This window comes from Chrysochloris asiatica, unplaced genomic scaffold, assembly GCF_000296735.1.
Source record: "Chrysochloris asiatica unplaced genomic scaffold, ChrAsi1.0 scaffold00096, whole genome shotgun sequence".
Classification (NCBI taxonomy): Eukaryota; Metazoa; Chordata; class Mammalia; order Afrosoricida; family Chrysochloridae; genus Chrysochloris; species Chrysochloris asiatica.
The window spans coordinates 2,414,820-2,435,435 of record NW_006408614.1 but is presented as its reverse complement, the minus strand read 5'-3'; the positions used below and the strand labels follow the sequence as shown (position 1 = coordinate 2,435,435).

Sequence of the window (20,616 nt, the reverse complement as noted above, 5' to 3'; positions counted from 1 at the left end):
TTGCTTTCTTCCCATATTATGTTCTTGATGCCATCCTATAACTATCATGGTCTTCAGTCATTACTGTCTAATACATCAAATCTGTTCTTGAGATGATCTCTAAATTCAGGTGGGATTATGTTCAGCTCTTTTGAACTTGCTTTAATTTTCTTCAGCTGCAGTCTGACCTTGCATATGAGCAATTGGTAGTGTGTCCCACAGTTGATGCTTAGTCTGGTTTTGGCTGATGATATGGAGCTTTTCCACCTTCTCTTCTCACTGATGTAATGAATTTGATTCCATCTGGTAAGGTTCATGTGTATAATTGCATTTTATGTTGTTTTAAACAGGTATTTGCAATGAAAAAATCATTAGTCTTGCAAAATTCTATTATGCAATCTCCAGCATCATTTCTATCACCAAGCGCATATTATCTGACTACTGACCCTTCCTCTTTGTCTTCAACCTTCACATTACAATCATCAGTAATTATCAATATATCTTGATGGCATGTTTTACCATTTTCAGACTGAAGAAGTTGACAGAAATTTTCAATTTCATCATCACTGGCTTTAGTGGTTGGTACTTAGGTTTGAATAATATGTGGTATTAAATGGTCTTCATTGTTGTTGTTAGGTGCCATCAAGTTGGTACCGACTCATAACGGCGCTATACTCAATAGAACGAAACACTGCCCAGTCCTGTGTCAGCCTCACAATTGTTGCTATGTTTGAGTCCATTGCTACTGCCACTGTGCCAATCCATCTCGTTGGGGGTCTTCCTCTTTTTCTCTGACCTTCCACTTTACCAAATATGATGTCCTTTTCCAGGGACTGTTCCCTCATGACAATATGTCCAAAGTATGAGAGACAAAGTCTAGCCATCCTGGCTTCCAAGGAGCATTCTGGCTGTACTTCTTCCAACACAGATTGGTTTGTTCCAATCGAAGTCTTTAGACATCTCTCTAAGTCTTCCTCAAAGAATTCTGCGCTCATTGATTTACATCACCTCAAAGGGCAGTTTGGGCATCCTTGAAGAACTCAAATTATATTCCTTTTTAATGTTATTTGAGTTTTTGAAACAAAAAGTAATTTGAAGTGTCAAGATTGGGGCTGGTGGGTAGGTGGGGTATGGTTTCCCAATGTAATTCTCATAGGACTGCCTTTTCCACCCTGGAAAAATGAGCATACATATTGCTGTCATGGAAAAACACAATTCCTTTATATAACTTTGCTGGTATTTTTCTCAGCAATGCAGTTTCCCATCTTCTTAAAACTCTTTCTAATAAACCCCTGCGATCATCCTGTGTCCTTGGAGAAAAACTATCAAGATGAACCCTTTGAATTCCCAAAAAACTGCCAGCATATCCTTCTGAGCTGACCTCTTTGCCTTGAGTTGGCTCTCCTCAGAAGACCCTCTTTTGATTGCACTTTTTCAAAAGGCATCCTATCAAGACTAAAAGCAAACATGTTCAGTTTGAGGACTAAGGTGTGCCTGACCCAAGCCATGGTGTTTTCAATACCCTCATATGCAGGTGAAAACTGGACAGTGAATACGGAAGACTGTAGCAGAATTGATGCATTTGAGTTACGGTGTTGGAGGAGAATATTGAAAGTACCATGAACTGCCAAAAGAACCAACCAATCTGTGTTGGAACAAGTACAGACAAAATGGTCCTGAAGAGCCCAGATGGCCAAACTTCGTCTCTCATACTTTGGACATATTGTCAGGAGGGACTGACTAATCGCTGGAGAAGGATATCATGTTTGGTAAGGTGGAGGGTCAGAGAAAAAGAGGAAGACCCCAGCGAGATGGAATGGCTAAGTGGTAGCATCAATGGGCTCAAGCGTGACAACAATAGTGAGATTAGCCCAGGATCGGGCAGTGTTTTGTTCTGTTGTGCACAGAGTCGCTACTAACTTGATGGCACCTAACAACAACAACAACAACAAGACTAAGACAGGTCTAAGATAAGACTAAGACAAGTCTGCAGCCATCCATTGATCACAGAAACATGTTTAAACACGTTCTGTTTGGAATGAACCTGTGCATGTATGAACTGGAACCCTAGTAAAAATACTTTGGGACTTATCCTTGTATAAGCAACTCTTACAAATTGGCCAAAGACAAAGAATACAGTAGAAAAATTGGCAACAGAACACAAATGTTTTATAGAAAAGGAAATTTGAAAGCCCAATAAACTTTGTAAAACTTGCTTTGCTTTAATAATAATCAGTGAAATAAACTTTGAACCACAATGAAATGCCCTTTTACTCTCTACTGTCAGTTTTTCTACAGATTGCTAACATCAAGTCGCCAAGGACTGAAACAAGGAGAACATCTCTGTAGCAGACTTGGAGGTGGAAATTGGTTCCGTTTCTTGGAAAACAATTTGATAAAATTCTGCAAACTGAACATATGCGTACCAATAGGATCCAATGAATCTACTGCCAAAGACTGCTTTAAAGTGTTCCAGAACAAAGATGTCAGTTTGAGACCTAAGGTCCACCTGACCCAAGCCATGTATTGTCAATAGCCTCATATGCATGTGAAAGTTGGACAATGAATAGGGAAGGTCGTAAAAGAGTTGATGCATTTGGGTTATGGTGTTGGAGATAAATGGTACCACGGTCTGTCAGAACAAACAGATCTATGTTGGAAGAAGTACAGCCAAAGTGGTCCTTACTTCTTCTCACAGAATTTGGGCATGCTATCAGGAGGGAGCAGTCCCTGTAGGAAGGCATAATGCTTTTGCATCATGTAGAAGGTGAGCGAAAAAGAGGGAGGCCCTTGATGTGATGCATTAACACAGAGGCTGCAACAATGGACTCAAACATACAGACCCTGAGGATGGCCCAGGACTGGGCAATGCTGTGTTCTGTTGTGCATGGGGTCACTATGAGTCAGAGCTGACTGGACAGCACTCAATACCAGTTATGTGGCACAATGATAAAGTGAAGAAGGGAAACAATATAGGAGTAACATGAATTGGAATAGGAGTTATAAAAGTTAGCTAATTTGAGGAAAACGCATGGATTTTCAAGACTCTTTGTATCTAAGAACAAAGTGTATCTTTGCACTGAGTTTTTAAGTCTCTCATGGAATCCCTCAATGGTGGAAAGAGTTAACACACTCAGCTGTTAACTGAAAGGTTGGTGGTTCAAGTCCACTCAGTGGCATCTTGAAGAGAAGCCTGGTGATCTATAGGCTTCTGGAAAATCGGCCATCAGAAACTCTATGGAGCACTGCCACACACAGGGCCTGAATCAACTGCTTGACTTCCGGTTGTCCACACAACGTTGAGATGGAGTTGGGGGAGATTAGGGAGCTGGTATGATGAAGCAGGCTCCAACATGACTGCCACCAAGTCATTCCACCAGAACATGTGTGCTTCCTCCTCCCACACATGTTGTTGTTAAGTGCTGAGTTGGTTCAGACTCATAGTGACCCTGTATAGGGTTTCTGAGGAGCAGCAGGTGCTTTTGAACCAGCGACCTTGTGGCTCACACCGACCTTTCAGGCCAGCCAGCGCAGTGTCCTGCAGTACCACTCAGGACTCCTCCCACACAGAGATGTTTTTAAAAACCCAGTTTCTGTGGAGCCAGTTCCGACTCATGAGTCCCCACGGATCTCTGAATAGTTTCAATAGCTAATTTTTTTGACGGTAGTTCACTAAGCTTTTCTTCTGAGGCACCTTTAGGTAGACCCCAGCCATCAGCAACCTTTTGGTTCTAAGTTTAACCTTTTATCCCCAGAGCTCCTTCCCCACACCTAAAACAAAAACAACAAAAACCAAATTTGTTGCCTTAGACTTGAGTAGAACTACCCCGTAGGGTTTCCAAGGCTAGACTCTTTAGGGAAACAGACTACCACATTGTTCTCCTGTGGAGTGGATGGTGGGTTTGAACCACTGACCTTTAGGTTAACAGTTAAGTGTTTTAACCAATGCACCACCAAAATTCCTCTTCCCACATCTTAACTCATTGTCATCGGAGTCAATTCCAACCCATAGTGACCTTATAGAGGATTTTCAAGACTGTAAATCTTTACAAAGGCAGACAACCTCATCTTCCTCCCTCCCAGTGGCTGGTGGGTATGATCCAAGGACCTGCTGTTAGTAGGCCATCGTCTAATTCACAGCACCACATCTTGTTTTTTGTTAAGCACCATCGAGCCAGTTCTGACTCATTGCTACCCTGCATAGGGTCTCCAAGAAGTGGTTGGTGAGTTTGAACCACATCTAGATAGAGGTGGTCTATTTCCTTCTCTTTGAATCTGGTTTAGGTTTGTGGCTTGCTTTGACCAACAGTAGAATGAACACTTAGGGACTTGATATGAAGGACATCATTGGTGACATCAGATGGCTATTGGCTGAAAGCAGAGAATACCAGAAAGATGTTTACTTGTGCTTTACTGACTATGTATCCAAACTATGGATAACACTGTTAAGAATAAGCATCCAGAACATTTAATTGTGCTCATGAGGAACTGCACATAGACCAAGAAGCAGTTGGTAAAACAGAACAAGGGGATACTGAATGGTTTAAAATCAGGAGGTGTGTGCCAGGGTTGCATACTTTCACCATACTGTTGGTGATAGTTACAGTTTACTGTCAACTTGACTGGGCCTGGGTTCCCGGTGGTTTGGCAGTTGAGATGTGGTTATCCTCATGGTGAGATCTTACACAGTGTAGTTAACGCTATGATGATTGCCTATGAGCAGGCATAGTTAACTCTATGATGATTGGCTATGAGTATCCAATCAATTGAAAGGATACTTTCTTGGGGGTGTGGCCTACTTCCAATATAATGGACACTTACACAAAGCTTGCTTGTTTTCTGCTGGGTCTGGATCTTGCATCTGGCTTGTCTTTCAACCTCTACTTCTTAGACTTGAGCTAGTGGTCTGCTTTATTATCTGCCTATCTGTCTGCCTGCTGATCTTGGTCCATCTGACCCAAACTTGGGACTCTTCCACCTCTACAGCTGTGAGCCATTTCCTTGATATAAATTCCTCTTTATGTATAGACATATGTAACTTTCACTGTTTTGCTTCTCTAGAGAACCCAGCCTATACCATCTCTATACACTATACAATCAGTATGCTGAGAAAAGAATCCAAGAAACTAGATTATAAGAAGAATGTGGTATCAGGATAGGAGGAAGACTCATTAACAACTTGCAATATGCATATGATACAACCTTGCTTATTGACAGCAAAGAGGACTTATGAAGATCAAAGACTACAGCCTTCGGTATGGATTGCACCTCAATGTAAAGAAAACAAAAATCTTCACACCTGGACCAGTAAAGAGCATTATGACATATGGAGAAAGGATTGAAGTTGTCAAAGACTTCATTTTGTTTGGATCCACAATCAACACTCATGGAAGCAGCAGTCAAGCTATCAAATGATATATTGCATTAGCTATATCTGCTGCCCAAGACTTCTTTAAAGTGTTTAAGAGCAAAGAGAAGGTTCCCTGACCTAAGTCATCGTATTTTGAAATGCCTCATATGTGGGAGAAAGTTGGACAGTGAATAAGGAAGACCATAGAACTGATGCATTTGAATTATGTTGTTGGAGAAGAGTATGAAAAGTATTATGGACTCTCCAAAGTACAAACAACTCTGACTGGAAGAAGTACAACCAGAATCCTTCTTAGAAGCCAGGATGGCGAGACTTCATCTCTCACCCTTTGCACATGTTATCAGGCAGGACCAGTCCTTGGAGGACATCATGCTTGTTAAAGTGGAAGGTCAACAAAAACGAGGAAGACCCCCAACTAGATGGATTGGCACAGTGGCAGCAGCAATGGGTTCAAATGTAACAAAAATTATGAGCATGTGTAGGACCAGCCAGTGTTTCATTCTGTGCATAGAGTTGCTATGAATCAGAACCAACTCAACAGCAATATATGCCTAGCAGCTGCAGCAGACTAGTCACTTCTCCTTCTTGGAGTTCAGTAGCCAAGCTCTCAGGGCTGACACATGAATGAGTGGTGAGAGAGGTCATGTGTTGAGCGCCATCTTGGATTCCCAGACCCCAGCCAAGGGCTCCCCCACATGGAGCTGTCAATGCACTGAACAAGGGTCAATCCATGGAATCAGGTGAAAGAAGCCATCAGCACCGAGTCCTGGGGCAGCTTGTCAGCCACAGCAAAGGGAGTCACACCAGGAATGTCAATGGCTCTGGTAGCCTTGGTTCCATCACTACATGATCATTTTATTTCATTAGCATACACACTAATCACTTGCATACAATACTTTATAGATACTAAATGCTTCATAATTTTAAACCATGCCAAAAGAAACAATATAAATGAAACGACATGCAAAAATGTCCCTGCCTAGTTTTGATTTGTGTTTTCTGTGTAACTGTGATTAAACAGCTCTTCATGTGCAAACACTGAACCATTTGTATAGCTTTTCCATGGACTGCACATTCGGCACCCATTTATCTACTCGGCTGTTCATTTTACATGATTTATAAGAGCTTTGCATGCTAAGGAAAATTGCCCTTTTTATACTTTGCTTAAAAATATCTCCCTAGATTTGACACTTATGTCTTAGATTTATTGGACTTTACTGTATATAAATTCTAACTTTTCATAATCCAAATTATTCATGGTGGATAGCATGCTTAGAAAGATGCCCTGATGGTACAGTGGTTAAGTGCTAGGCTGCTAACTGAAAGGTCAGTGGTTCAAACCCACCAGTTGCTCCGTGGGAGAAAATGTAGCAGTCTGCTTCTGCAAAGACTTACAACCCTGGAAACCCTATTGGGGCAGTTCTACTCTGTCCTAGGACATAACAGACATTGTACTTGCCAAGTGTTCAAAAGCAAAGATGTCAGTTTCAGTACTAAGATGCATCTGACCCAAGCCATAGTATTTCCAATAACCTCATATGGATGCGAAAGCTGGACAGTTGAATAAGGAAAACCGTAGAAGAATTGATGTTTTGAGTTATGGTGTTAAAGGAGAATATTAAAAGTACCATGGGCTGCCAAAAGAACCAACAGATCTGTGTTGAAAGAAGTGCAGCCAGAGTGCTCCTTGAAGGCCAGGATGGCCAAACTTCCTCTCTCATACTTCGGACATATTGTCAGGAGGGACCAGTCACTGGAGAAGGATATCATGTTTGGTAAGGTGGAGGGTCAGAGAAAAAAGGAAGACCCTCAGCAAGATGGACTGGCATGGTGAAAATAATTGTGAGATTGGCCCAGGACTGGGCAGTGTTTCCGACTCTATGGCCTCTAACAACATAGGGCAGTTCTATTCTGTCCTATAGTGTTGCAGAGTCAGAATTAACGCCACAGTAACAGGTCCTTTCCTCTTTTCAGAAATTACCTGGTTTTTCTGCCATATTTACCTTCCCCAAAACCTAACATAAAGTTGAAACCAAACAAAAAAGTCCTGTTGGTCTTTTGTGATTGGACTGCATTTAGATTGGCTAATATTGGTATGGTGCTATAGGATAAGCACTGGACTGCTATCCACAAGGTCAGTGATTCAAACCCATCAGCTGCTTCTTGGAAACCCTGCACAGGGCACTATGAGTTCGAACCTAGTGAACAGCACTTAATAAAAACGTCTAACTTAATTAACTCAATTAACTTAAAGGTTGGTGGTTCAAACCCACCCACAGCAGCACCTCAGAAGGTCTAGTGAGGTGCTTCTGTAAAGATTACAGCCAAGAAACCCCTATGGGCAGTACTACTGTGTTACACACGGGGCCCATCAGTCAGTTTGGTTTGGGGTTTAATAAGGCAACTGATTGTCTTTATATGTAAAACCAAGGTGTGTCCTTGCACTTGACCTAGTCTCTTCTGTTCTTCCCAGGGTACTGAAAGTGAACATTCCTGAAGGGGCAGGTGCAAGTTCACACCCCAATCCCATCCTGTTTCTGGGGTCCACCTCAACCAAGCTGCTAGGCTGCTCCCTGCTATCCCCAGTAGACTGTGGCCTTCATGCCAAACCGCAGTCCATTTGCACCAAGAATGGTTATTAACTGCCCTGACACTCTAGAGAGCCGGGCACTGTCCTTGGGCTCAAGAACAAATACTACGTCAGCTGCTGTGTAAAAGCTTGGGCCTCAAAAGCAGCGTGACCTTGGGCAGGTTCCTGAAGGTCTTCCAGCCCTTTCTTCCTCCCTCACCTGGAATACATGCACCTTACCTGGCTCAGAATGTTCAGCACAGGGTACCTGCTGCATCAAATTAGAGGCTAAGCCCATCTCCTTAGGGACTGCACCCCAAAGCTTGCTGACTTCTTCTCCCACTGCCCTCAGGGTGCCCACCTGTGCCACTCTGTCCCAACAGGCCTCCACACCCCACAAAATATTAGAGGCACACGCCCAGCGCACCCACACCCCCTGCTGCCCCCATGTCATGGTCAGAAGTAAAAGGTCTTTATTGTTCTACAGACACTCCTGAAGAGATCTACTTGAGAAAATATACAAAGGTTTCCATTTTATCTCTAGGGAGCATCCAAGTCTGACGGAGGAGGCGGCGAGCCCTCCTCTGCAGGCCCAGCTCCACCAGGTTCACAGGGACCAGCAGGAAAACATGCAAAGGGAGGGAGAGAAGGAACAACGCTGCATCCCCCGAGAGCAAAGGGGGCGAATCTCAGAACAGAGGGGAGGCAGGGTTTACACGTACCAGGTGGCTCTCCCTTTACCCCCAACTGATCTTGAAAAACAAACGAAGCTAGGACAGCAATAAACTCAACCCACCTGGCCGAACACAGCTCACTTCTGCTGAAAGCGCAGCCTCAGGGCTGTCTGGACAGATCCAGAAGGGACCCTCCTCAGCCTGCCCCACTGCAGGCCCCTCTGTGGCTTTAGCCGTGGCTGTAGGGGACCCCGCTTCTGTTCCTCACATCTTTGGTTCCACTTGGAGAATGATTGTGCTTGAGTCTCATCCCCACCCCCCCAAGCCCCAGGCCCCTGTTGGTGGGCGAAGGCACTGAGGGAGGCCTGGTAACTCCAGGACAGTTACCTTGTGCTCTGGGTGGGCCCAGCCCTGGTACCCTCCCCCTCCTCAGCTCAAGTTCCAGGCTGAGGAATCGGGGCCCCAGGAGGGGTGGTCCCATAAATGAGTATGTCTTACAGGCCCATCCCCCCATACAAGTTATTCCTGACCTCATCCACCACTCTACCCCATCCAACCTCTTGCCCAATATCCTCACCTGCCCTCCCTCCCCACACCTAGAGGTCAGCAGAGGTGGCACGCGCTGGTACGGGAAGGTGGGGCAGAGTCAAAAAGCAATGTCAAGACACGTCACATCTAAAGAAAGGTGTCCAGGATACAAGCTAAGCAAGAGGAGAGGAGGTGGTCGGAGAGAGGGCTAAAGAAAGAGGACAGGGGTGGGTGGGGCTGGGAGGGCAGCATCACACCACCCCGCAGATACGCGTCTCCACCACGAAGGTGTTCTCGAAGTGGCGGATGGCGCTGCAGTTCTTGGCTCCTCGCTTGGTGATCCCTGGGTGGGTACAGAGAAATCCGTGTGAGACACAGGGTTGGGCCCAGGAAGTTTTGCAGAGAAGGCTGGGAACTCAGGCACCCGTGAGACCCACGTGGCTTGGCCACCTCCCACTGAGAGACCCTGAATGTGTCAGAGTAGAACTGTGATCATGGGGTTTTCAGTGGCTGATTGCTCTGACGTAGATCTCCAGGTTTTTCTTCTGAGGCACCTCTGAATGAACTCCAACCTCCAACCTTTCGCTTAGCAGCTGGCTGTGTTAACCTTTGGCACCACCCAGGACCTTAGGGTGTGCCTCAGTTTCCTCACTTGTAGAAGGGGTAACAGCTAGTGTTGGGGGTCTCTGGGTTGAGAGGCGCTGCCCAGGGAAAGCTCAGGGTGGGGTGTGACTCACGTCTCTGAGTGGCGCGACGTCGCAGCCGGTAGGTGTCCTTCCCACTGCACAGGTGGTAGATGAAGGAGCCCAGCGCCTCCTTGTCGTTGACGTGCTCTGTGACCACCATTTCCTCCTGGATGATGTACGTCTGAGGCAGGTAGGTCCCTCTCTGCAAAGGGAGAGGCACCGCTCAGCACCTGTAGTCTCCCCGCCTGCAGTCCCCAGCTGAGATCCGCCCACTGCCAGCCCAGCCCCCACCTAGAGCCCCCAGGAGCCAGCTCCAATTGGGCTCGAGCCTGCACTGCTGTGGGTTGCAGCCGGGCTGCAGGTCTGGTCCAGGTGTCAGCAATGTGCTGGGGCTCCACAGGAACGTCCTATGCATACCCCAGGTCTGGCCCTCTGAGTCCCAGCCCACCTTCACGTTCATGAGCAGCTCCCAGAAGTTTCGAGGGGGCAGCACGATGGTGGTGTTGAGCTCGATGACGTAACACTTGTCCAGTGAGATGTCGTGGTATGCGGTCAGGCCCTGTAGGACAAGGGCCAGGTGGCGGTCACACTCGCAGGCCAGAGTCTGACCCAGAGAGGCCCCGGCCAACATACCATCCCTGGCCGGGGTCTTCTGGGTGAGATGCACCCAGACTCCTCAACACCTGAGCAAACTCCACCCTTTCTAGCTCCTCCCCTAGCTAGTTTGCAAGAGGTGCCAGTAACATGAAAACCAACAACTGTCTTACAGATTCTTCTCACAGGCCCACCTCAAACAAGTGAATATAGAAACAAAGTGAATCACACACTTTTTGGGTCGGAAGTGCACATAAAACTTGACACTAGACTGTAATCTAGTAAGTGTACATGTTGTTGTTGCTCTTGTTGTTGTTTAGTGCCGTCGAGTCAGTTCCGACCCATAGCGACCCTGTACAGGGTTTCCGAGGGTGTAAATCTTTACGGGAGTAGAAAGCCTCATCTTTCTCCCGCGGAGCGACTGGTAGTTTCGAACCGCTGACCTTAAGGTTTGCAGCCCGATTCGTAACCACTACGCTACCAGAGCTCTTAGGTGCCATCAAATTGGTTGCCACCCTGTATAGGGTTCCGAGGAGGAGCTGGTGAGCTTGAACTGCCGACCTTGTGGTTCAAACCAACGTTGCAGTCCAGCACATTAACCTACAGCGCCACATTAAGTGTGCAGAGTGTTACAGTAAAAGTGAAATAGTGTGAGAATTCCCAAAATGTGGCAGAGACACGACATGAGCACAGCTGGCTGGAAAAATGGCACCAACAGACTTACTGGGTCCAGGGTGGCCACCAAACTGCAATTTCTAAGAAATGCAGCACCTATGAAGCACAATCAAATGAGATCTACCTGCCAAGTTGGGTTCTGGGGAATTCTTTAGTGTCCCAGCTATGCACCCCACCAAGCCTGTGAAGTCTAGCGGCCTCTCGGAAAAACCTGACCCCTCAGTGAGATGTGTCACCCCAGGCCCTCTGTGGATTTCTGCTGCAGGGACAGCATGAGGCTTCGGGGGGCTAGGGCTGGGGAGAGTGAACCGGGTGCCTACATTCCAGGGGCCTGGAACAGCAGAAGTGAGAGGGCTGTTTACCACTGGGTGGGTGCTGGCTGGGGAGGGGCATGAGGGAATCTTCTGGAGAGCTGTCAGCATTCTAGAACTTCACCTGGGTAACATTAATGTATTTAAAAAGAAAAAAAAAAAGCCAAACTTATTTCTGTAGAATTGATGTCCACTCAGTGATCCCACGTGACTGAGTAGAACTGTCCATAGCTTCTTCTTGGCTATAATCTTGGTGCTGGAGGGTAAGCACTGGGCTGCAAGGTCTGTTTGAATCACAAGGTTGGTGGTTTAACCTCACCAGCTGCTCCTCGGAAACTCCATACAGGGTTGCTGTGAGTTGGAACTGACGGCATGGTGCGTAACAACAACAATCTTTATGGAAGGTCACCAGACATTTCTGCCATATTGCCACTGAGTGAGTTCACACTGCTAGCTTTTCAGTTCGTAAGTGAATGCAGCTGTGAATGTGGACGGACCTATGTAAAAACCCAGTCGGCTGTACCTTTAGTTAAGTGCACTGAATGGTGTGTTGACTACGCTTCAATAAAATGTGAAAGCAGACCCAGAAAACCTTTGCCTATCCCAGTGTCTGAAGCTGCCAGGTGGCTGAGGAGAAAATTCAACCCTTTTTGATTCAGAAATTCAGACTCAATAGTGACTGTGTTATGCACCATCAGAGCAGTATCCTCAACAACCAGGGACACTCTCCACACCCAGCTGACCCTGACGCAGAGACGCAGTAGGCACACAGTGGACGGTGGCTCTGGTATCCCGACTCCCCACCACCCATGACTGGCCTCACCCTTTGGAAGTCGTGGATGATGTCCGCTGGGTCGCCGCCCCCGAACTGGGGCACAGGGACGTTGATGCGCTCGTAGTTCTCCTCCAGGTAGATCTTCACGTCTTCCTCCAGCTCCATCCGAGCGGGCATCTGAGCCGACAGAGGGTCCTCGTAGAACACACCGCAGTGGAAGAAGTTATCCCGGGCCAGCTGCGCAGTGGGGAGACAGAGGCACAGGGCACTCTCAGTACCTCTACTGCCATCCAGAAGTCAGGAGAGTGAGAACGATAAACCCATTTCACAGATGCGTAAACTTGAGACTCATGGGAGGAGTCAGGTCAGGGCAGGTAGAGAAATGAGCTGGGCTGTGAACAAGGAAGCCATTTCACAACTTGGGAGACAGAGAGGGACAGGTCTGCCAGTTCCTTGGTGAATGACCTTGCTGGGCCTCAGTTTCCCCATGAGGAAAGCAAGACGATGATCTCAAAGGTTCCTTCCAGCCTGCATGACTGAGGAATGGGGTGTGTCCCGTTCCCTCCAGACAGTGGGGAGGAAACAGCAGGTGTTGGCAGGCTGACCACTTTAACAGGCTGGCTAAAGCCCTGCAGGGAGGCCTCCCGCCACCAGGGGGCGTCCCCCTGCCTTCCTGCTGCCTAGGAACCCTAGAGACGTAGGAGCTGAAAAGGTCCAGATTCACTCTGTCCCTGCACTTTTCCTGGACCCCTGAACCACATGACACCTAGACAAACACTGTGTCCGCTGCCCCATCTGACCACCATCCAGTCACCTTGCGTGAGACAGATGGGATGTGATGATGCTGGGTTAATCACCCAGCCTGCCCACGCTGATGCTCCCGGGAGTCCTCTAGATGGATTCATGCTCAGGACAAGACTGGCCTGTGACGAGCAGAATTCCCTTTCCTTTCTCAGTGTCAGCTCTCTGGAGGGTGGTTCCTGAGGGTACCAGGAGAACCAGGTGCAGTGGTACTGCAGGACCGGCCCCAGGCCAGAGCTGCTCTGAGGGGTGGGAGCTTGGGAAACCAGGAAGAGCCACTGTGGGTCCTGTGGTTGTCCCATCTTAAACAGGAGAAGCAAAGTAGGCTGAGGTTGGGGAGAAAGAACAAAGGAGGAAGAGAGGTTTCAAGAAAGTCCCGTGAAATAACAAATGCTCCAGGAATTTCCAGTCTGGAAAAACCCGGGACAACAAAGTTAGGGCCCTAAAGCTTGAGGGTAGGAATAGGCCACCGGTGGCTGGCAATGCCCAGCCGCATCATCACTCGCGAGTCCTAATCTTGGCAATGAAGGCTGTTGGAGTTCCAGTTGACTCCTTTAAGTAATTTTTAGCTACCTTCCTTCCGTTTGGAGACCACAGTGGCTGCTCCTGGCAATCAGACTAGTTCTTTCACCACATTTCCTGCCCCAGCCTTGCTGTGAGCAGAGGATCAGGTGGAGAGGAGGCATCCTCTCCCGTTCACCTCCACTCCTCACCGGAGGCGGAGGGATCTCTTCTCTGGCAGCTACCCGCCACCTGTCTACTCAAGATGGGACTGGTGGGCGGGGCGGGGCTGGTGACAGCAGCTTCTCCTTTTCCTGTTCTGAGTTTCTAGGTGCTGGGGCCCAGCCACACGGCCCACTCGAACTCTGGCTCTTCCCCATGACTGTGGGCCCCTGGGAGGGCACCTGTGTATCTCCGTTTTATCTGTAGAAATGGGGTGATGGCATGTCCAGTTTGTCTCCACTCACCTGAGCTCCCCATCTTCTGAGGCAAAGGCTGGGCGCCCAAGGACTTGGGGCTGAGAGGGCTCCCAGAGAGAAGCTGGTCTCTGGGGCTTGCCTGGGTACTTACTCACCCAAGGAGCACTTCACTGCTCCACACCCAGGACAACCCCCCCACCTCCCCAACCTGGCTCACAGGTGCTGGCCACCCACCCGCAGAGCCCTCACCTGGGCCAGGAAGAAGTATCTGTAGATGTAGACAGAGGCAAACACCAGGCCTGTGAGCAGTACGACCATGCCCATCGACAGGTAGCACACGCTGCCCACGGAGCCGCCCTTCTTGTAGCGGGGCTGGGGCGGCCGCTCCTCCTGTGGATACAGTACAGGGTCAGCCAGGCCCAAAGAGAATGGAACCACAGTACATGACTGTAGCAAGTAAAGGCGGCCATCTGAGTTTCCCCAGATTCCTCCTTTGAAAGAAAAATTGAGACCCACCTAATGCCACACAAAGTAATCAGCTGGGATTAAGCTGAATTTTCCAGTTAAACCTGTGTTATCTCCTGGAGTCCTGGTGTGGCGCTGTGGGTTAATGCGCCAGACTGCAAAGCCATTTGAACTGCAATGTCGGCGGTTCAAGCTCACCAGCTGCTCCTCAAAAACCCTATACAGGGTCCCTGTGGGTCAGAACCGACTCGACGACACTTCACAACATCAGTCTTCTGAAGTCCTGGTGTGGCACAGTGGGTTAATGCACTGGACTGCAAAGTTGGTTTGAACAGTAAGGTTGGCAGTTCAAGCTCACCAGCAGCTACTCAGAATCCCTATATAGGGTCTCTATGAGTCGATGCATTTAATAATAACATCAATCTCCTGGACTCCTGGTGTGGCCCTGTAGGATCAGCATTGGATTTCGAATCACAAAGTTGGCAGTTCAAACCCACCAAGCTGCACCTCGGACACCTACGTAGCGTCATTAAGAGCTGGAACCAACGTGACAGCGCTTAACAGCAGTCTCCTTATTATGCCAGCTTTTCCTAAGTCGCAGAAAGCTTCTTTCAAACATAAAATGGGGGCAAGTCCGGATATTCTGTTGTTGTTGTTGTTGTTAAGTGCCATCGAGTCGGGTCCGACCCATAGCGACCCTGTACAGGGTTTCCAAGGGTGTAAATCTTTACGGGAGTAGAAAGCCTCATCTTTCTCCCGCGGAGCAGCTGGTAGTTTCGAACCGCTGACCTTAAGGTTCACAGCCCGATTCGTAACCACTACGCTACCAGAGCTCTGTATGTTGAGCAAATAATCCAAGAAGCTGGAGTATATGAAGAAAAAGTGGCATCCAGCTCGGAGACAGGCTGATGAACAACCTGCGATATGCAGATGATATAACCTTGCTTGCTTAAGGCCAAAGACCACAGCTTTCCGTTTGGATTACACCTCAATGTAAAGAAAACAGAAATCCGCACAGCTGGGTCAATATAAACAGAGAAAGTCCTGAAGTTGTCCAAGACTTCATTTTACTTGGATACACACTCAACACTCATAGAAGCAGCAGTCAAGAAATCAAATATATTGCAATGGTTATGTTTGCTGCTGCTGCAAAAAATGCTAAAGATTAAAGATGTCACTTTGAGGACTAAGACGCTCCTGACCAAGCATGGGGTTTTCAATTGCCTCGTATTCATGGGAGAACTGGAAACTGAATAAGAAAGACTGAAGAATTGGTGCCTTTGAATTATGGTGTTGGCGAAGACTATTAAATAGTCCGTGTACTGCCAAAAGATTGAACTAGTGTGTCTTGTAAGGATTACAGCCAGCATGCTCTTTAGAAGCGAGGATGGTGAGACTCTGTCTCTTGTACTTTGGCATGTTATCGAAGGGACCAGTGCCTGGAGCAGGTAAAGGAGAGGGTTATTGACAAAGAGGAAGACAGTCCCCCACCCCTAGCCCAGCACAACAATGTGTTCAAACAGGATGATTGTGAGGAAACACTCAGTCTTCCTCTCCATTATATCTGGGGTCACTGAGTTAGGGCTGACTCGATGATACCCAACAACAGATACCAGCTGAGATTGCTCCAGACCTCAGCATCTGTAAGGACTGGAATGCACTGGGCAGGCCTGGGAGCCACCACTCAGAGCAGTAGGGAGACAGAGAAGATACTGAATACTGAACACGGGGTGTTGACAGTTATACCCTAATGCTCAGTGTACAGTACGGATAGGGATGGGGGCAGTGGAGTCGTGGAGGTCATGATGGGACATATAGGAGGCTGGCTTTTGGGGACAGTGGCTCCAAGAGTTTGTCTTTGGTTGGGCAGCACTGGACCTTCAGTCCTACTGAGTACAGGGCCCAGAGAGGGACAGCAGCAGCCCTGGCCAGGCCTCAGCTGGAAGCAGGCTGTGAGAAGCGACGTTTTTGGGAGGGAGCACACCATCAACACTTGGGGCAGCGGGCACAAAGGGATCCTGGGAAACTTGTGGAGTCAGGGGACTCTGGCTCAGGTCCGCAGGCACAGAAGCTGCTGGGAAACACAAATCCACTGGACTCCAACTGCTGTGTTCAGAATGTCACTGAAGGTGTGAGCGGGTGTAACCCAGCAGGCTGAGAGGCAGTGACTTTGGCCATCTGCAACCCTCCTTCTCCCCTCAGAGAGATCTGTAAAAGCCTCCGTCTACCTCTGCTCTCACTGTCTGAGCCTCTGCAGGCGGGATCTTTCCCCTCAATCACATGGGGGTCAGCTCAGCATCCTAGGCTGGCTGCCCCCCAGACACTGGCCGCACTGATACATGGCAGTGACCTACAAGGTCTTCAGGGACAGGGTGGTCTACACAGAACAAGCCATCCCAGGTCCTGTTAATGTGGGGAACCAGTGCCTCAGGAAAAGTCACCTCCACCAGGGAGCCTGGCCTCAGGTCTCCAGCAGGAATTTTACTGAGGGGTCAGGGTGGTGGTGGCTCCAGGAATCCAGTGCTGAGAAGGGCCAGGGCCTAGATCCAACCTGGGAGAATTTTAACCTCCCCTCCGGGGCTTCTCCTAGAGAAGTTGGGCTGATGCTTTTTTACAGGGCTTTTGTTGGGGTTAAAAGAGACAAGGAACCCAGAAGCCCTTTGTAAAGGATAAAGTGCTAGATAAATATAGCAGATGTTTATCAGCCCAGCTCCTGGAAAACCAGAGCTGCGAGCTGAGGAAGAAGTAAGTGGGCTGCAAAGTGAGCCCCTGAAGGCCTGCTTCACAGACCAGGTGAGACATACTTCAAAACCCAGTCGAGACCTTTGGGACCACGTGAGACCTCTAGCTTCACAACTACCTCTCCGTTTCTGCTCCATTTCCTCTTGCTGGACGCAGGATCTCTAGAGAGCTGGGGGAGGAACTGGGAGAAAAAAGTAGAGGACAGCTAGTGGGAGGCATCTTGGGGGAAGAGGTAGGGCTTGAGGGACCAGTGAAGGGTGGTCAAGTGTGGCAGGCAAGAGCCCCTGGATGTGCCCTGTGAAGGTGGGGGACCCCCACATCACCTAGACTTTTGGTGACAGACTCAATGTCATGTCCAATATATGACCCCCTTGCCCTGTTAATACCATGTTAGCTAGAAGATTCAAGGCTGAAAAGCAGAGCGAGGGCAGGCAAGCCCAGAGGGTACAGGGAAACTGCGGGGTCTCTGATTTTGACCTAGAGCCCGGAGTCCCACTCCACCCCCACCTTTGTCTATAAGGGCCCAGCAGCATATAACCAACACCAGGGCTTATGTGCTGGATCCGCCTCCCTCCTCCCCCCCGCAACCCGACCCTGGCACAATGCAGCCTGCACACCTCAGTGTCTTTATGTTCACCCATCCTGAGGTGTCCAGTCAGCCTGACCGACTCCTGAGGAAAGTGGGTCAGGCCTGCTGCTTCCCTGTGGAGTTCCAGGACACCTGGGCCACCAGGAAGCAGCACTACTGGCAGGCATTTGTTGTTGTTGTTAAGTGCCGTCAAGTCGATTCCGACCCATAGCAACCCTGTATAGGGTTTCCAAGGAGCAGCTAGTGAGCTTGAACCGCTGACCTTGCAGTTCAAACAGCTTTGCAGTCTGGCACATTAACCCACAGTGCCACCCCAGGACTCCGCCAGGCCTTTGAGGGGCTTTAGTTAGAGGAAATGGTGGCACACTGTTTCCAAGGCAACTTGGCTTTCAGTGCAAAAAGCGTCTGGACCTCAGGGCCCCCAGCTCTGAGCTCATGACGTGCGTTAGTAAAGTCAGGGTACACACTGTCCAGGAAGCTGCCAGCTCCAGCATGAACTAGCAGACCCCAGGGCTCAGGAGAGAACTTCTGGGCTACACTCCAGTTGCAGAAACCCTAGAGGAGCCCCGGCTGGCTGGGGACTGGTGTCGGTGTCGGCATCACTGTCACTGTGGTCCTCAGCATCTCTGTCTGCCAGGCCCCTGCACAACGGGCACAGTGGTGGGAGCGTGGGACAGATGGACAGAGGGCTAGGAGAGGGGCAGAGGACTGCAGGCCAGTGTGCTTTGTTCCAGATCCCAGACATTCCCCAGGCAACCTCTGACATGGGTCATGGGTTGGCCATAGTGGGATCTGCACTTCGACCCCCACCAGTGCAGGAAGTGTGCTGGCCCTCGGCTGGCCCAGTGTCCACACAGCATGCAGCTTTGTGAGGACAGCTTGGGCCTGCAGCTGTCTTGGCTGGGTGGCAGATTCTCTCTTCTCTTCCAGAGAACAAAGGCTCAGGAAGGACTCAAAGGTAAAGTCGATGCTGGAAAAGATTCCAGAAGGGGACAGGGGGAAGAGGTGGAGAGCTTCGCTTTGGGGAGTTTATGAGAAAACATTTCTTCCCCTAAGAGACACTCCTGCTCCCTGCTCTGGTACAGACAGTCCTGAAGCATACTGGGAAGACAGAGGCAAAGAAGAGAAAACCCTGAAAAGCCCCTACTCCTAGAAGGACCCAGAGTAGAGCCACCTAAAAACCAAAGTCGTCCCACTCTAGCCCTGAGGGGTGGGGAGCGAGCAACAATGTTCCTGAAGCCCCAGCTCCCAAAAAAGAGCTGGAGCCAGGACACTCAGGGAAGGTGTAACCTGACCCCAGGTATGTGTGTGGTGGGGGAGGGGAGGCAGGGGCCCTGAATCTAAGGCAAATGCCAGGGAGAAAATTCCAGAGGCCAGGAAAGGACTCTATTTAACTGTGTCTTGAAGCACCAGGCCCAAGTATCTGTATGCACCCACCTTTGCCTGTGTGTGTGTGGCAGGGCACCTGGCTAATGAGCACTGTGGACTGGGTTCCCTTCCACCCACTTTCCAGCCCCCATCCCCATCAGCATGCCATAACTGGAGCCAGAGTACCATGTGGGGAAGCCAGGCAACTGGAGACCACTGTATCCCATCAAATGGGGCAGAATCTGAACTCAGTGCTTCAATAAAGACCTCCCTGCTGGCCGCACTCATGGCTGATGCTCTGGCTTGAGCTAGTTCTGGGAGATGACCCGCTAAGGAAACAGCAGAGGGGACGGCAGCTCTAGACAATGAGGACATGTGCCCGTGGGCTCCCAGAAGTCCACTGCCTTACCAAGGCTCCAACAGACAACAAGCAATACTGACCCCTCACACACACACACACACACACCATGGGGTTCACCAACCAGCACTGGGGCTGACAGGTGCCCCAATTGGACAGCTCCTGGCTGCTCCCTGCCCAGCTGAGCAGGTTCCTGGCCATCCCAAACAGTTCACAGAAACATGTTGATGTTTCCATTCCTGCTGGGGTACCAGGAAAGAGGGAGCCAAGTCAGTTACTGCCACCACCTGACACCCAACAGGCTGCTATGCTGAGAATATACCACGCCTGCAAAATTTCAAGGACCTTCTGATGGCGTCCTCTCCCTGTTCCTCTCTAAATCCTACTACTCTCTGTCTGGCCCAGGGGTTCTGGGCTCCAGGACTCGGCTGGGCTCAGCTGGAGAAGCAGCTGGAAGAAAGTGGGGGCCGAAACCATGCTCTCTGCCAGCACCCCCTCCCCACCATCTGTAAAGACAGGCAAGAGGTTTGCTGTGGAACAGGTCTTCAAAACGGAACAAAGCCCTCCCCTTCTAACAGCAGATACAGGTGGAGCTACACAGGCGGGGTGCATCCTCCCAGCCTGGTGATGATGGGTGCGTTCTTGTAGCTGTGGGCAGTCCCTTACTGCAGTGACCACAAAAGTGGAGGTGAGCTCGGCCGGCCGAGACCCTGGAATTCTTTGCTGGGACACCGTCTCTCCAGCGCCCCCGCCTCCAGGCCCTGGAAGGCAGCGCGCAGTCCAGTAATACCCGCACCAGGCGGAGTCTGAGCCACATCACTTGGGGGAGGGGGCGAAGCTCCGCGGAACACTCCTCAGAAGCTGGTCTTGGAAAGGCGGGGGAAAGTGGACAAAGACTTTTCCAAGTCCTGCCTTGACTGGGGAGATGGGGCTCGGGGCACCCCAAGATCGCCAGGGATAGCGGGCCAAGAGACGCTTTTGAAAGAATACCTAAAGGCTGGTGGGGCCAGGCTCCCTCCTCAAGTCCTGCACCCTCCGGGGTACAGCCCACGCAGCTCATTTCCATGGCCTTCCCCCTGTCCCCACCCCCGGGCGGAGGGGTTGGGTGGGGGACTAGGGCTGGGCCTCCCCCACAAAGCCCACCCCGAAAAGGACACCGGTGGGGGGTCCGCAGAGGTTGACGGCACAGCGGGTGGAAGAGGGAGGGGCGC

At 49.7% G+C, this 20,616-nt stretch overlaps 1 protein-coding gene across 4 annotated transcripts in view; it reads right to left on the bottom strand.

The window, feature by feature from the left end:
• Window positions 1-9,372: 9,372 nt before the first annotated feature.
• Window positions 9,373-20,616, bottom strand: part of ITM2C (integral membrane protein 2C) — an 11,969-nt gene continuing 725 nt past the window's right edge. For 2 of the 4 annotated variants that reach the window (XM_006866731.1, XM_006866732.1), the window contains exons 2-6: window positions 14,133-14,273; window positions 12,211-12,399; window positions 10,256-10,366; window positions 9,859-10,009; window positions 9,373-9,464 (exon numbers count right to left, since the gene is read on the bottom strand). In XM_006866731.1, the coding sequence (XP_006866793.1) occupies window positions 9,373-9,464; window positions 9,859-10,009; window positions 10,256-10,366; window positions 12,211-12,399; window positions 14,133-14,273 (684 nt within the window). The remainder of the gene's footprint in view (window positions 9,465-9,858; window positions 10,010-10,255; window positions 10,367-12,210; window positions 12,400-14,132; window positions 14,274-20,616) is intronic. The other 2 variants (XM_006866733.1, XM_006866734.1) reach the window with 2 other exon arrangements.